General features: G+C 38.7%; 1 protein-coding gene across 1 annotated transcript in view; it reads left to right on the forward strand.

The window, feature by feature from the left end:
• LOC137597162 (protocadherin Fat 3-like) overlaps positions 1–11,278 on the forward strand; it is a 137,962-nt gene extending 126,684 nt beyond the window's left edge. The window contains exons 29-31 of the mRNA XM_068318131.1: positions 1,027–1,086; positions 1,962–1,997; positions 8,050–11,278. Of these exons, the coding sequence (XP_068174232.1) occupies positions 1,027–1,086; positions 1,962–1,997; positions 8,050–8,675 (722 nt within the window). The 3' untranslated portion in view covers positions 8,676–11,278. The remainder of the gene's footprint in view (positions 1–1,026; positions 1,087–1,961; positions 1,998–8,049) is intronic.
• The last annotated feature ends 4,811 nt before the right edge of the window (positions 11,279–16,089 follow it).

Here is a 16,089-nt window from a genome sequence, read left to right on the forward strand (position 1 = left end):
GATTACGCCAGTGAAAAGTTTTTTAATTGAAGTAATTATTTCAGTAGTAATGACGATGTATCTCTAGAATTACAATAAAAGTGAAATGAAATAAAGCAGTATATAATATATCCAATTTTAAATATTCACCCAAAAATATTTTACAATAAGATATTTTACAAGCTACTTTTGAATTTATTGGTAAATTGTAAGATTAGCTAACCCAATAACAAGTTATCATTTCTGTCTGACTTATTGTGATTTGTTTGAAATGACCATTGCAGCATTTAAATTACTCATACTTGTTTACATGTGATATATAAAAAATAATGCAGAAATGCAATCCCACCATTTCAAACTTTTTTGTCAGTACTGTATATGGTATTGCAACATTTTTGACAGCATCATACTCTCTAAAATGCCACTTTGTTCAGAGTGTAATGTTGGTAGTTATTTTTTTGTGCTGGACTTGTTTACAACATACTTTGTTTGTCATTTATTGTTTTGCTTTACGTCCTTCTGTCCTAACGTACTACTCTAGGTTGATATTCAATCCACTGTTTTAATTCTCGGATTGACAGAAATGTAAAAATGTTAGGCTTTTTACATCTCCATGTTGATTAGTTAAAAATTTCATCTTTACCGTAATTCAATAGCGCTTTGAATGACTAGTGGTCATTCATTCACCTTTTAATGTCTGAAACGTCTGATGAAGTAGATTAATAATGGAAACAGTACAAATGTACTTAATAGGGTTTTTTTTATTTAATGTCACAATGCTGCTATTCTTTGTTATTTCTGAAGTATCTTCAAATATTTTAAGATAAGATATACTTCATTGATCACAAACTGGATCAATAATACTGGATGTACACTGGTCCCAAAATTCCCTTCGGTGTACTGTCAGTATCAGATCAGGTAGTGTTCTCTGCAGGCAGGGAAAGCATAAGGAAAGCTGCAAATGTGATGCTTGACAAGAAAATATGACAACCATTTTTCACTTGAAATGGTGATTGTCAAAACTCATCTCCTTTTCCTCTTTACAAGCCTCCATAGTGACCGTCATTCGACTAGTCAATGATGCAGTCGACACTATCGAAAGTGAAGGTACCATGTCTTTGTGTCTCTCATTTCAGTGCTCCACCCTTCTTTTCTCAGTCTTGTTATTGTATTATCTGTCGACTTCTAGAATTTAGTACATAATGAAAGACAGATGTCTGTGTAGGTTCTCAGTTATCCAGATCATGGTTATGCAAAGCTGTTTAAGTCAATCCACTGGACTTTAAGAAAGTTTCTTGAAGACGTTTCGCCTCTCATACAAGAGGCTTCTTCAGTTCTGTACTGAAGTGAAGTTGCAAGTGTTGATGTGCGAATGCGCAAGGGTGCACTGTAGTGCCCGATACCAAATACTTTTTTGAAATGGAAATGCAATAAAGGCAAGCTGTATCAAGCTGGTACTGGGAGTGGAAGCTGGGGTTTAATATTAGTCTTGAGTTATTTTTTTCTGTCCTTGCGCATTATGGTCAGTGAATAATCAGTCCCTGTGTGACTTTGAGTTCTTACAATATTTTCCCATTAAGCATTGATGATAAACCGTTCTAGTGATATCGCAGCTACTAAATCTAACTGATCTTCTCATTCGGAGATTTCACCAATGACTTTTAGGTTTGAATAAACACCTTCCCCCTTGGACATACAGTAAGTAGACATCAGTATCAAGTCATTTCTAGGGCTGACCATATAGTCTGCTGTCATTCTTTGTATTCTAATTAAATATCCTTAAGCTCGGGATATCTCATGAAATTTTTTGGGTAAAATACTGAGTTCCATTGTGAAATTTTAACAAGTTTCCGTTAACACATTTGTACTGTTGCAAAATCAAACTTCTCTCTTGTGTAAGTACAAGTTGAACTAAAGATATATTCATCAACAAAACTAAAGTCCTCTGTTATTATCTTTTTTTATTTTCTTCCTCTTGCAAGTCTCAGTTATGGACTACAGTCAAACCTACAACAGAGGTGACTATTTGCTATTTGCTTTCCCTTACCCGATCCATCTGTCTGTCTATCTGTATATCTTGTTTGCAGTGAGTGTACTCACACACACACACTTTTCATGAATGTGAAGATGTTTTACAAACAAAAAGACATACGAGACAAAGAAAACAGGTGAACAGAGTGGTGGAATTTAATGGATGTTAAAAAGCTTGTTGAAAGAGAGGCTTTTAACTATTTCTTGAAAGAAAATGGTGAATCAGTGGCACGGATGTGTGGGGGAGGGTGTTGCCGAGAGTGGGAGCGGCTATGATAAAGTCTCTGACCCCCAAGATACTGTACATGCTTGGATTAAAGAAAAATATGTACTTATGTTTAATTACTGGTAGCCATCTGTGTAAAATTGAAACAAGCCCTTCTAAGAGGCCACCACTTGTCACACACACACACAGTCTTAGCATCTGTCCCCACAAAGTTTCACATTAAACAACGTTAACACCCTCAGTCAATAAAACTGATAATTACACTCACAACTCGCATGATGCTTAATTAGGCAAAGAAACCACTTGTTAACAAACCGTTCCTTTTGACTTTATTGTTAATGTGTGTTCATCATACAGTCAGAAGAGAGACGACATGTCTTCAAATACAAAAACAGATTCTCTGGCTGAACCCAGCTACACTTCAAAAGAAACTCATTTGGCTGCCTGTACACCATCAAATTCTTCGCCAATAACTGCTTATGACAAGAGTTATGGTCATAAGCAGTTTTGACTGGTTATGATCATAGTTGATGTTGAACATAGATGAACTGGTGAACCAAGACTTTTGTCACCCAACTCAGCTGTATCTCTTAATTGTGACTCAACAGAGCTGGTTTCCATTTCAGACTTTATTTTCAAATGACTTGTGAACAAAATACTTGAAACAGCAACTCTCCTCCATCACCAAGGTGATAGCTGACAATATTCCAGTTGAGAACCATAGCCTCAAATTTGGAGGCACTCTCAAACCAGCTGCTTTATGCTTAGGTACAGAAAGACCATGTTGAAGATCATAGAAATCAACAGAACCAGATCATGAGTGAAGAGCAGAAATACAACTTTAAGCTCCCCAAACTTTCCTTAACTGCACTTTGATATCCTGCTAGTGAATATAACAAACAGGATGAGAAACACCCACTGAGTCCATGGTCTTTGGTCTGAAAACAATAATCCTGCTCTTTTGGACATAGAGAGATTTGATGGCTTTTATCAATAGACATTGTACCCCCTTATTCCTGCACTACCCCACAGGGAACATCATCTTAAGCTCCCTTATAATCCTTTGTCCTTGAAAGATGAAACTACCCCCTATCACTCCACAGGTATAATCCACATCCTCCATAACATTGAAAAAGCTCTAAACTTGAAAAAATGGGAAAGGGAACTTTTGGGTTCCCTGTTGAAGCTGCTGTCCCCATGACCCGACTCCTGATAATGCGGATGAAGTTGTTGATGATGATGATGATGCTTAAAATTGTTAAATGTCAAGTCACCACCCCAGTACATGGGAGACTTGGACATACATTTCTGTGAAATTGTGGCAAATCCCATGCACAGAATACACCAAAACTCGACTTGTTTCCATGGAAATGAAACAAATGCAGTCATTATAAGGGCCTAGATCAAGAAGCCACCAATTATGAATATAAAAGTTGTCTGTAAAATGTGCTTTGGAAAATATGGAGTAGTATTTACATTTTTGTGCAAAAAGAAAATTACCAGGATGAACTTGCCCAAAGATTGACATGGAAAAAAACGATTAAAAAAATGTTTTTGTAGAAATTCCATGTGATGCTTTGCTGCTATGGAAACATTTTTTCAAAGTGGAAACAAAATATAATAGGACAGACAGACAGCATATACTGTACCTTGGTATGACATAGTCATGCATAGTAATTTGTGTGTTTTGTCTGCTTGATGAACTCAACATTAACCTGTCAAATACTTTTATGGAACATAAAATACTCCAGGCTGCATGACATTCACTTGGCTAATGTCACATGAACCAGAAATGTTGGGTTTTCTGTATTTATGTATTACTTTATTGGCACCTGATAAAATGTTCATATGTTCATATAACAATCATACATTTTTCTTTGTTTCTCTAGATTTTTGAAATGTTGTCAGTAGCCTCAGTATTTGTGCCTTGATTCAGCTTTTGTGTTATTCCTTAACTTTTAACCATTGATGCAAATATGCAGAGTTAAAATAAACCCGCTATTAGTTTTATTATAATAACCTTTGGATGAAATTTTTTGATTTCATCAATTTATTTATGTATTTATTTATTCCGTTTATTTTTTTCTTTTCAGACATGTTATTACAGCAGACTTCACTTTCATCAGTGTTGGAACATCAACAACAACATCCGAAAAGAGAAAAAAAAGGGTTGACGGGTAGAAGCTATTGGCTTGTAAAGTTCCCATTCCCTAAATCAGCAACATCTCTCTCATTGCAACACAATATCAACAAAATATATACATTTTAAGTCATATTTAAATTATTTTATATTGGCGCGTTGTTGTTTTAAATCATCCATTTAGTCCAATAGGCGTGCATCTTTGCACACGTCTTTGTCAGTCCTTGAGAAGAGTCCAATTTTGTTAATGTTCTTTTTGATATCCCTTCCAAGTGATGTGTCTGAGCAATCGTATGGTGTCGGTGCTGATTGAATTTTTTGTTTTGTGTGGCTGAGATGATGTTGCATTCTGTGCATTCACACACTCTTAGTCAAGGCGTGAGCATCACGATTCCTGGCCATCACCTCCATACGTTTTCCCAATCTCTCCAGCTTTTGAGTGATGTCTTCCTTGAACAGAGCATTGGCATTGTCCTGCCGGTCACTCATCCTGGCCATGGCATCACTCAGCATCATGGCCTCCTTGCTTGCAGCATGCACTCTGGCTGTTGCCTCCACTGCTCGGTCTGAATCCTCTTTTACTTTGGTCTGTTGTATTGCCATTTTTCTCAGCTTGCGATGCAGCATGAAAACTCCAAACCCCAGTGCTGTTATCCTGATTGTCATGGAGGCGAAGATATAAACATCCTTGATGTCTTCCACATCCAGTGGGGCCAGACACATAGTTTTGAACGAATCCCAGCTGTCCAGCATGTAGCCAACCATAAAAGTCTTGTCTGGGCATTGGCGCTCACCAGATGGTATGGTGGAAAAAATTCTGTCAATCACGTTAAGTGACCAGCTCAACAGATCCATCTTGGTAAACAGACTTCGTGTTATTATTTGGCAATTAGCTTTTCTAGTGGATAAAAAGATCATTATGTTATCATCAGTCTATGGAGAACATACAATCCCCTTGACCTGATATGAAACAGTGCAGATGTCAAAACAAAGGTGAAAGTTAGAGTGTTGCAAACTAGATTGTCATTAGTCTGTTATCCATGACACATTTTCCAAATCTCTGCCATTGCCGAACAGTTTTTCTTTGCTGTTGACGCTTTTTTGGTGGATTGCATGATTGAAGTCGGAAAAAATAAATATATTAACAATTCTGTAATGTATTCATTTAGCAAACAGAAGTCTCAGTTGTGTCTTGAAAAACCATACATAGACACATCATTCACAACCTCCCCCTTATATTTACCACCAGCTGCGTCAGATACTGATTTCTTTATTTCTTTATTTTCTAACTTGTCTGATCCTTGAAGGGAAATTAAGAGCACACTCTAGTATTAATCCTTAATCAAACGCATGCATACATATTAGTGGGTACAGTCCCCTGTACTACACACACACAAGGGGGTCTGTAGGCATTCAATGGAAGGTAGAGTGGCGGGCAGCTCCTTCTTGGTGCGCCCCAAATGAGCAACTAGTAAAGGGGACAGCTCCTTGCTCAAAGGACGCCTGGGCAGTCCTCCGGAGGTGAGCTGACACCTCCCACTGTCAGCTCACGCTGACCATCTGAGAGTGCCACAGACTGTGGATTCTTTTAAACGTAGCCTAAAGACTCACCTTTTTAAAAAGACCTTTCCTTAGCCTTTTATATATGCCTTTATTGTCAGGTTGTGTTGTTTTATTAGTTTGCTTCACCATAGGTTTTATGCTTTCTTTGTCTTTGTAGCACTTTGAGATTTTCGTAATGTAAAGTACAATATAAATAAAAATTATTATTATTATTATTATTATTATTATTATTATTATTATTATTATCTAAAAAAATAGGAAGAAGTCAGTTTACTCTCATGATTGAAGACAGATTCACTATGTAAAGATGATTGAATATTTCCAAGTATATTCCCTTCAACACACCAACAAATGCTGAAGAGATGTCATCATTTTAATTGCCCTGTCAATTACATTATATCCATATAATAGTATGTTTGTATCAGGTTATTTGCCAAAAGAACAGATTTTTCTGTTAATATTTCAATAGACCAGAGATATTTAGATTTAAGTCCAGAGTACGTGGTGATGGTAAATGTCTTCGGTTTTTTCCCAATGATATCATCTCTCTTCGGCAAGATACAGTGCTATCTACAAATTACATACCGGTAATTACATTTCGCAATCTCGTATAACCTAACTTGTTAGTGGTTATATAATTAGTACACAGTTAAATAATATCATATGCTGTGTTATATGTAGTGGCTTTAAGTAGGATATCAGAGAATTGAGGGACTGTCATGACGCTTAGTTTGCCATCTGTCAGGCATTGATCTCAGGCTGATGTGTAAGAGTCATAAATTCAAACCTTTTTTAAAACTTTGCAGTGTGACTGGAATTATATCTACACGTTGTAATTTCTACTTCTGTTGAATATTTGTGTTTTCCTATTTTATTTGTTAGTTAACTTCCACATTTCCCTTTTCTAGTCTGAGCATTTTCTGCATATGTGATGTGCGTGAGAGTTTATATGATTTCCCAGCCTTCTTACTCATTGTTCTATCATTTTTGTTGTTTTTTCTTCTCCAGCCTAGTTTAACGTTTCACAACCACAATCCCCATATAATTTATGTTCTGTTTTGAAGCATGGATCTCTGTATTTTAATTGTCATTGCTTTTGATCTACACTCCATTTATTTTCAGTTAACTTTATGTCTAGTTTTTATAGCCCCTTCAGATCAGCCATTTGAGATGAGCCCCATAATTCTTGCTATATTGGTAAATCGTTGACTCCAGTGCTCAAAGTGAATACTGTAGCACATCCTAATAGGGTCCCATTTAAAGTAAATTGTGCATCTCAATACAAAATGTGTTTTAGTGTGTCAATAAATCTATCAAAAAAGGGTCTTCCAGATGGAGATTAGAAACTTAGGGTTGTATTCCTTGAAAATGGAGTAAACAGCAACATTGCTTGACTTCCAGGTTTTTATGATACATGTAAATTTTTGCTACAAATAAATGCATATTGCTCCAAGCTAGGCATATTTCATGTGGATATGTCAATAAATGGTATGGCTGACTGCAAAAATGGGAACCAAGATGATAATCTATTTATTGATGCTGCATAAATAATATATATGGAGTATGAGCAGGGTAAACTTGGGCCAGCAACCCACTACAAGCATTAATTAATCTTCTTGAAGATGAGATCATTACGATCATCTTATTATTATTATTATTATTATTATTATTATTATTATTATTATTATTATCTAAAAAAGCCAAGAAAATATCCCATGGGATATACACCCTGTATGAGTCGCCAGCTCACTGCAGATTACTTTTGTTATTCTGCCAATTCAGAAAATTTAGAATTAAATGTTTCTGACCTTTTTTTAGGCTGTCAACATGGCTTGAGGGCTGCAGTTCTCCATAAAGCTCAGCATGCTGACTCACACAAAATTCCTCTTGTGCATGTCACACACGTGAACAGACCTAACATTTTTTTTTTCTTTTCAGATTATGCTTTTTCATGCACCTGAGCTGTAAGACCTCTATGGTGATGTTTCTTAATCTAACGTGTGCTTTTGGAAAGCATGTGTGTTGCACAGCTCTTCATTGTCTAGGCTAGTTTGTTAAGCTCACTTTCATACTCTGAATTGTCACTAATTGTTCCTCTTCTACTGTCCAGCATATCACTGGGACACATCTGACTGGATGCCAAACACCAGGCTTTCAGACATTGAAGAGGTTCCAGGCTCTGGTAATGATGTAGCACGCTCATCCCCCAGCCATGGAGGGAGCACCCATGAACTGGAGTCCGACTACTATTTGGGGGGCTATGACATTGACAGTGACTACCCTCCACCCCATGATGAAGAATTTATGAGTGTAGACCAGCTGCCACCTCCACTGCCCACAAGTGAGGATTTCCTTGAGTCCCACAGTCCAATGCCAGCCAGCCCGCCAGTCTCAAAGGAGAGCAGTCTGAGCTCTGGTGGGAGTGTTCATCAGCCTGTCAGACCACACTTCCACCCTAGTGAATACCTACCTACATATCATATGCCCCTTGCTGAAGCGCACCAAGGGGAATTCAGCAATTCCACATGCGGGATAAATCCAGGGAAAAGGAACACTGATGATTCTTTTTCTGTGTTGCTAAATCTGCAACTGTCTACTTGTGCGCCATCAGACTCAGACATGTCGGCCTCCCGCAGACCTGATGACTCTGAAAATAGCAGAGACCATGATAATACGGACAAATCTCGTCGAGGTGTGACCTTTACTACTGACTCCCAGCAACAGACTGAGGTCTGATTGGTTGGATGATTTTAACACAGTACCGATGAAAAAAATGAAAAAGCAGATTTTAACCATGAAATTCGAGATTACATAAAGTACAACAACAACGTCCACTTGTACTGTCCTGCCATGCAACTGGGAAACTCAATTGTTTTATCATCAACAACACCTGTGTTGTCAGGTTTGTCTTTGCTGTAGTAAGCAATTAGAAGTATCTGTCCTCTTACAATGTGATCTTATGTAACGTGAAATGAATGGGATTAATAATGTGAACGACAAAGACTTGACATGACTTATCCATTGGTGAAAATTAAGAAAACAGTAAGGTATAAATATAAAAGAGGATGGAGTATGATGCAGGTGAAATGGTTGCTTGCTACCTTGCTCATTCACACTCAGAGCATTTCTCTTTAAAAAGACACAAATCCATATTTTCTATTTTTCACTTTGTCACCTTGTATTGCTGAAAGCTTGTGAAGAATTTGTAATATATTAGGTTTTTTTTATAGTCGATAGATATTAAAATGTTGTAGCCACATTTCAAAACACCCACTCTTTGTTTGATGCTGAATGTATAGTGACCCGATAAAAACAGGCTGTCAGGTAATAAAATTTCCGCAATTCTCTCTTTTGCATAAAGTGTGCACTGAAGCAAGAGCTGCTGGAAGTTTTCATGTTTTCTCAATTGATTCTATTAGTTAAAAATTAAAAGATATTTCATTTGCAGATTCTACTCAATTCTATTCTTTTGCTGCTTTGAACCTTAACATCATACCAACAGCATGAGACTGGCTACTTCTGTACATTAATTTTTAGGTGAATGATGTTTATAATTTTGGCCTAATCTCAACAAAATTACTTGTGAAACCAAATCTCTTTGGTCTATGCCCATTTAGGTTCACCATTAAAACTGTATTCAGATCTGGAAAGAGTTCTGTCTTTCATTTAGTATGTATTTCTGCAAGTTTTCAGAGCAGTTAGTTACACTACCACAACCTTCTTAATTTCGCTGCTACTCTGTTTTGCTGTTACCAAAACATTTGAGTGTTCACCACCATCCGATTGATTGATATCAACACATACAAGTGGAAATACAGTATGTGTTCATTCTGTTGTTCACTATGTGTTCCTTACACACCCACCATTGTTTACAGTATATCAGCACATGAAATGGAGACAACTCAGTGAATGAATTAAATTATTGTAATTTTGTGAAGATAAAATTGTGATAATCTCACAAGGAATCCTGTTGCCAACAGGTGGAACAATGACAATGACTTGAAATTGTCATCTAGAAGTATTCACATTTGGATTAGGTCACATGCGATGTAAGGAAAAGCTGACCATGCATTTTGCTCAACAAAAACAAGCAGTGAAAGTCTTTCTATGTGGCAGTGACAATTTCTGTGAATGTTTGAGGAGCCCAAGAGCCTAAAAATTACACTCAGAAAACTGAAAATTCATAATAATTTAAACTTCATGACACCTTACACACGTTGTATACAGTATTTCTCTCAGTTATTTCCAGAGCAATTCATGAAACAATTTATCATACTATTTTTATCATATACAATTGCTTTGTCAACAGGGATAAATTATTTGTTAACCATATCCGCAACTGGATGCAGTCTTGTAAATGAATATGAGCGCCACATCACCTTTGTTAGCATGTAATAACACAATCATGACGTGACTGTAGGGATTTGGTCTATCTGGAATAAGTAATATCATAGAAAAGGAAATATTAAGATGGAACTCCGGATAAAACATGAAATCTTCCTGGCAGTATTTAATTGTAATTGTTCAATCATGGTAAAAAAAAACCCAACAACAAAGCACATCATTAAGGTCAACAATGCTTTATAGTTTTATTTTTATGAAAATAATCATTTGATAGATTGAGTTAGTTTTCATATTATTAGTTTTTTCCACAACAGGTTAATGTCACAACAATATTCCTAAAACTCTGCTTGGAGCTGACACCTTGATGGTGTTCTCACAGTAAAGCTTTTGTTACAATGCCATTTGTTCTTTGATGGGAGTGAATCCATTGTCCAGGTCAATGATAATCACCGCCCTCAGCCAGAGCGTATCAATTTGCTTTATAATCACTATCTTATATCGGAAGCTCCCTGGTTATGTCGGTCATGCAGCTCCCTAAGTCTTTGTTTATCTCATTGTTTCTATGCTTTTGGATAGTGTACATACAGTAGCTAGGTCATTAAAATTCTAATTTTGTATATATGGAATTTCAATCCTAACTGCCAAACTGTTTCAGCCTGACTGTTTGTGGACAGAGACAAAGGACTGAGGAATATCATTTTATTATATTTTTGTAGTATTCCTCTTGTGACACTGGCCTGTATACCATTTCAGTATTGAACTCGAAAATTTGCACTCTATTAAATCTGTATTTTACACCCAAATAAATGGGGTTTTTTTATTTGTTGGTTTAAAAATGTTTACGGAGGCTGCTTTTTGTTCATACTGGATCTGTAAAATTTGATGATTTCCTTTTGTTTAATGACACTGGGCAATAACACATATGTGTCTCTTGTGTACAGAAACTGAAATAAAAAGATTACGTTTTAGTCGTTCTTTTTTCCTGTCCATTCAATAAAGAGGTTCATGACCAACATGTTATGTGTCTTCAATACTTATATAAATCCACCCTTTAGAAGAAGAGACTTTTTTGCCGCAATTCTCTTTCCTTTCGGCTTTTCCCTTCAGGGTTCGTCACAGCCAATCAGTTGCCTCCATCTAACCCTGTCTTCTGCATCCTCTTCTCTCACACCAACTACCTTCATGTCCTCTTTCATCCATACACCTCCTATTTGGTCTTCCTCTAGGCCTCCTGCCTGGCAGTCAAAAACTCAGCATCCTTCTACCAATATATTCACTGTCTCCTCTGGACATGTCCACACCATCTCAGTCTGGCGCCTCTGACTTTATCTCCAAAACCTCTAACATGTGCTGTCCCTCTGATGTACTCATTCCTGATCCTATCTATCCTGGTCACTCCCAAAGAGAACCTCAGCATCTCCATCTCTGCTACCCCCAGCTCTGTCTCCTGTCTTTTCCTCAGTGACACTGTCTCTAGACCAAACAACATCGCTGGTCTCACCACAGTTTTGTACACCTTTCCTTTCATTTTAGCTGAAACTCTTCTATCACACATCACACCTGACACTTTTCTCCACCCGTTCCATCCTGCCTGTATACGCTTCTTCAACTCTTTTCCACACTCTCCATTGCTCTGGACTATTGACCCTAAGTACTTAAAATCCTCCAATTTCTTGATCTCTTCTCCCTGTCACCTCACTCTTCCACTTGGATCCCTCTCATTCACACATGTACTCTGTCTTACTGTAGCTAACCTTCATTCCTCTCCTTTCCAGGACAAAACTTCACCTCTAGCTTCTCCTCCACCTGTTCTCTGCTTTCACTACAGATCACAATGTCATCTGCAAACATCATAGTCCATGGAGATTCCTGTCTAACGTCATCTGTCAGCCTGTCCATCACCATAGCGAACAAGAAGGGGCTCAGAGCTGATCCCTGATGCAGTCTCACCTCCACCTTGAACTCCTGTCAAACTTACAGCACACCTAACCACTATCTTACAGTCCTCATACATGTACTTCACCGCTCGAACATGCTTCTCTGCCATTCAAAACTTCCTCATACAATACCACAGTTCCTGGGCACCCTGTCATAAGCTTCCTCCAGATCTACAAAAACACAATGCTGCTCCCTCTGGCCTTGTCTGTACTTCTCTATCAAAATCCTCAACGCAAATACTGCATCTGTAGTACTCTTTTCTGGCATGAAACCATACTGCTGCTCACAAATGCTCACTTCTGCCCTTAGTCTAGCTTTAACTACTCTTTCCCATAACTTCATTGTATGGCTCATCGGCTTTATTCCTCTGTAGTTGCCACAACTCTGCACATCTCCCTTGTTCTTAAAAATGGGCACCAGCACACTTCTCCTCCATTTCTCAGGCATCTTCTCATTATCTAAGATCCTGTTGAACAACCTAGTCGGAAATTCTACTGCCACCTCTCCTAGACACTTCCACGGGTACCTCCACGGGTATATATATGGACCAAGTGCCTTTCCAGTCTTCATCCTCTTCGATGCCCTCCTCACTTCATCCTGACTAATCTTTGCTACTTTCTGGTCCCCAACAGTCACCTCTTCTTGTCTTTGTTCTCTCTCATTTTCCTGGTTCATCAACTCTTCAAAGTACTCTTTCCATCTTCCCATCACATTACTGGTATTTGTCAATAGACTTCTATCCTGAACCACCCTGACCTGTTGCACATCCTTCCAATTTCTGTCTCTCTGTATTGCCAACCTGTATGGGTCAGTCTGTCCCTCCTTACTGTCCAACCTAGCATACAAGTCATCGTAAGCCCCTTGTTTCTCTACCTTCACCTTACGCTGCGTCTCTCTGTACTCCTGTCTACTCTCCTCATTCCTCTCAGTGTCCCACTTCTTCTTAGCTACCCTTTTTCTCTTTATACACTCCTGTACCTCCTCATTCCACCACCAAGTCTCCTTGTCTACTTTCCTTCCAGATGACACACCAAGTACTCTCCTACCTGTCTCCCTGATCACATTAGCTGTAGTTGTCCAGTCATCTGGAAGCACCTCCTGACCACCCAGAGCCTGTCTTAACTCCTTCCTAAAAGTCATGCAACACTCTTCCTTTTTCAGCTTCCTCTATTTTGTCCTCTGCTCTGCCTTTGCCCTCTAAGATGTAGTCTACCTGTGTGCTCCTACCTCGACTCTTATAGGTCACCCTATGTTCCTGCCTATTCTGGAAAAAAGTATTCACTATAGCCATTTCCATCTATTTTGCAAAGTCAACCACCATCTTTCCTTATGCATTCCTCTCCTGGATACCAAACCTGCCCATCACCTCCTCACCAACATGTTCATTGAAGTCTGCACCAATGACAACTCTCTCACTTCTAGGTATGCTCTGCATCACTTCATCAAAGTCCAACCACAATTTCTCCTTCTCCAGCTCACATCCTACCTGTGGATCATACCCACTAAATACATTGAACATCACACCTCCGATTTCCAGCTTCACACTCATCACTCTATCTGACACACTTTTTACCACCAGGACATTCCTAAAAAACTCCTTCAAGATAACTCCTACTCCATTTCTCTTCCCATCTACACCATGATAGAACAACTTGAACCCTGCTCCTACACCCAATGCTTCTTTCTTCTCTCATGTCCCTATGCTTCCTTTTATTCTAGGTTCTTCTGTTTCCTGTTGTTAGAATTATATAACAGTATGTAAATAATGTAATTTACACCATGATAGAACAACTTGAACCCTGCTCTTAAACTTCTAACATTGCTACCTTTCCGTTTGGTCTCCTGGACACACAGTATGTCTAAAGATCAAAAAAATCAGTTAACCGGCACTCACAGATAAATACTTAAATAATTTATCATGGGCAAATCACGGACGCGTTTCATCAAACAGCCTTCATCAGCGTGAACAAGAACAATAGAACTGACATCCATCATAAACAGGTTAGGTCAGAATCAAGTACCAATCAGCACAGAGAACACATGATTCTTCTTTTTCTTCTTTTCCTTTCGGCTTTTCCCTTCAGGGGTCGCCACAGCGAATCAATTTCCTCCATCTAGCCCTGTCCTTTGAATCCTCTTCTCTCACACCAACTACCTTCATGTCTTCCCTCATTACATCCATAAACCTCCTCTTTGGTCTTCCTCTAGGCCTCCTGCCTGGCAGTTCAAAACTCAGCATCCTTCTACTAATATATTCCCTATGTCTCCTCTGGACATGTCCAAACCATCTCAGTCTGGCCTCTCTGACTTTATCTCCAAAACCTCTAACATGTGCTGTCCCTCTGATGTACTCATTCCTGATCCTATCTATCCTGGTCACTCCCAAAGAGAACCTCAGCATCTCCATCTCTGCTACCCCCAGCTCTGTCTCCTGTCTTCTCTCAGTGACACTGTCTCTAGACCAAAGAACATCGCTAGTCTCACCAGTTTTGTACACCTTTCCTTTTTGCTGAAACTCTTTCTATCACACATAAACACCTGACACTTTTCTCCACTCGTTCCATCCTGCCTGTACACGCTTCTTCAACTCTTTTCCACACTCTCCATTGCTCTGGACTGTTGACCCTAAGTACTTAAAATCCTCAGCCTTCTTGATCTCTTCTCCCTGTCACCTCACTCTTCCACTTGGGTCCCTCTCATTCACACACATGTACTCTGTCTTACTGCGGCTAACCTTCATTCCTCTCCTTTCCAGGACAAACCTCCACCTCTCTAGCTTCTCCTCCACCTGTTCCCTGCTCTCACTGAAGATCACAATGTCATCTGCAAACATCGTAGTCTATGGAGATTCCTGTCTAACTGTGTCTGTCAGCCTGTCCATCACCATAGCAAACAAGAAAGGGCTCAGAGCTGATCCCCGATGCAGTCCCACCTCCACCTTCAACTCCTCTGTCACACCTGCAGCACACCTCACCATTGTCTTACAGTCCTCATGCATGTCCTGCACCGCTCTAACATACTTCTCTGCCACTCCAGACTTTCTCATACAATACCACAGTTCCTCTCTGGGCACCCTGTCATAAGCTTTCTCCAAATCTATAAAAACACAATGCAGCTCCCTCTGGCCTTCTCTGTACTTCACTATCAACATCCTCAAAGCAAATACTGCATCTGTAGTATTCTTTTTTGGCATGAAACCATACTGCTGCTCACAAATGCTCACTTCTGCCCTTAGTCTAGCTTCCACTACTCTTTCCCATAACTTCATTGTATGGCTCATCAGCTTTATTCCTCTATAGTTGCCACAACTCTGCACACATTAATAACAACTGTTTACATAAAACATAATTTTACTCTCTTTTTTTCTTTTTATCAATGTTAGTCCATTTAAAAAAATATTTTGGAAATAAAAATGTCAGGTTTTTTTCATGTCTGCTTTTCACTCAATAGTTTTCTTTGCCTTTAATTCATATATTCTCCGGAGGACACTGCAGGAAGCTAACGGAGCCTTCTTCAAAAATTTCAGCAATATCTGTCTCTTTCTTATGATTGTTGTTTATGCAAGAAGGCACTCATTTCTTGTTTTTTCTCCAACTTTTGGCATCTTTTTCAGAGATATGGTGGTAATCACTCAACATTTATTTGTAGAGCAGACATTTCAAAGCACTTTAACAGAAAAACCCAACAAGACTCTCCAAGTATAAGTTACAACTTATGCGTAGTGTTGCCGTTTGGTTGATTTCAATAAGGCAGAATAACGCAGGTGAGTCTCGTGACAAAAAACACGCACGAGAAACTCGCAATGTTTTGTATCAAGACTTTGAAGCGTGTGCCGAGTAGGGGAGGGGGCGTTTCTGCGAAGCGCATA

The sequence above is a fragment of the Antennarius striatus genome, chromosome 6 (assembly GCF_040054535.1).
Source record: "Antennarius striatus isolate MH-2024 chromosome 6, ASM4005453v1, whole genome shotgun sequence".
Taxonomy (NCBI): Eukaryota; Metazoa; Chordata; class Actinopteri; order Lophiiformes; family Antennariidae; genus Antennarius; species Antennarius striatus.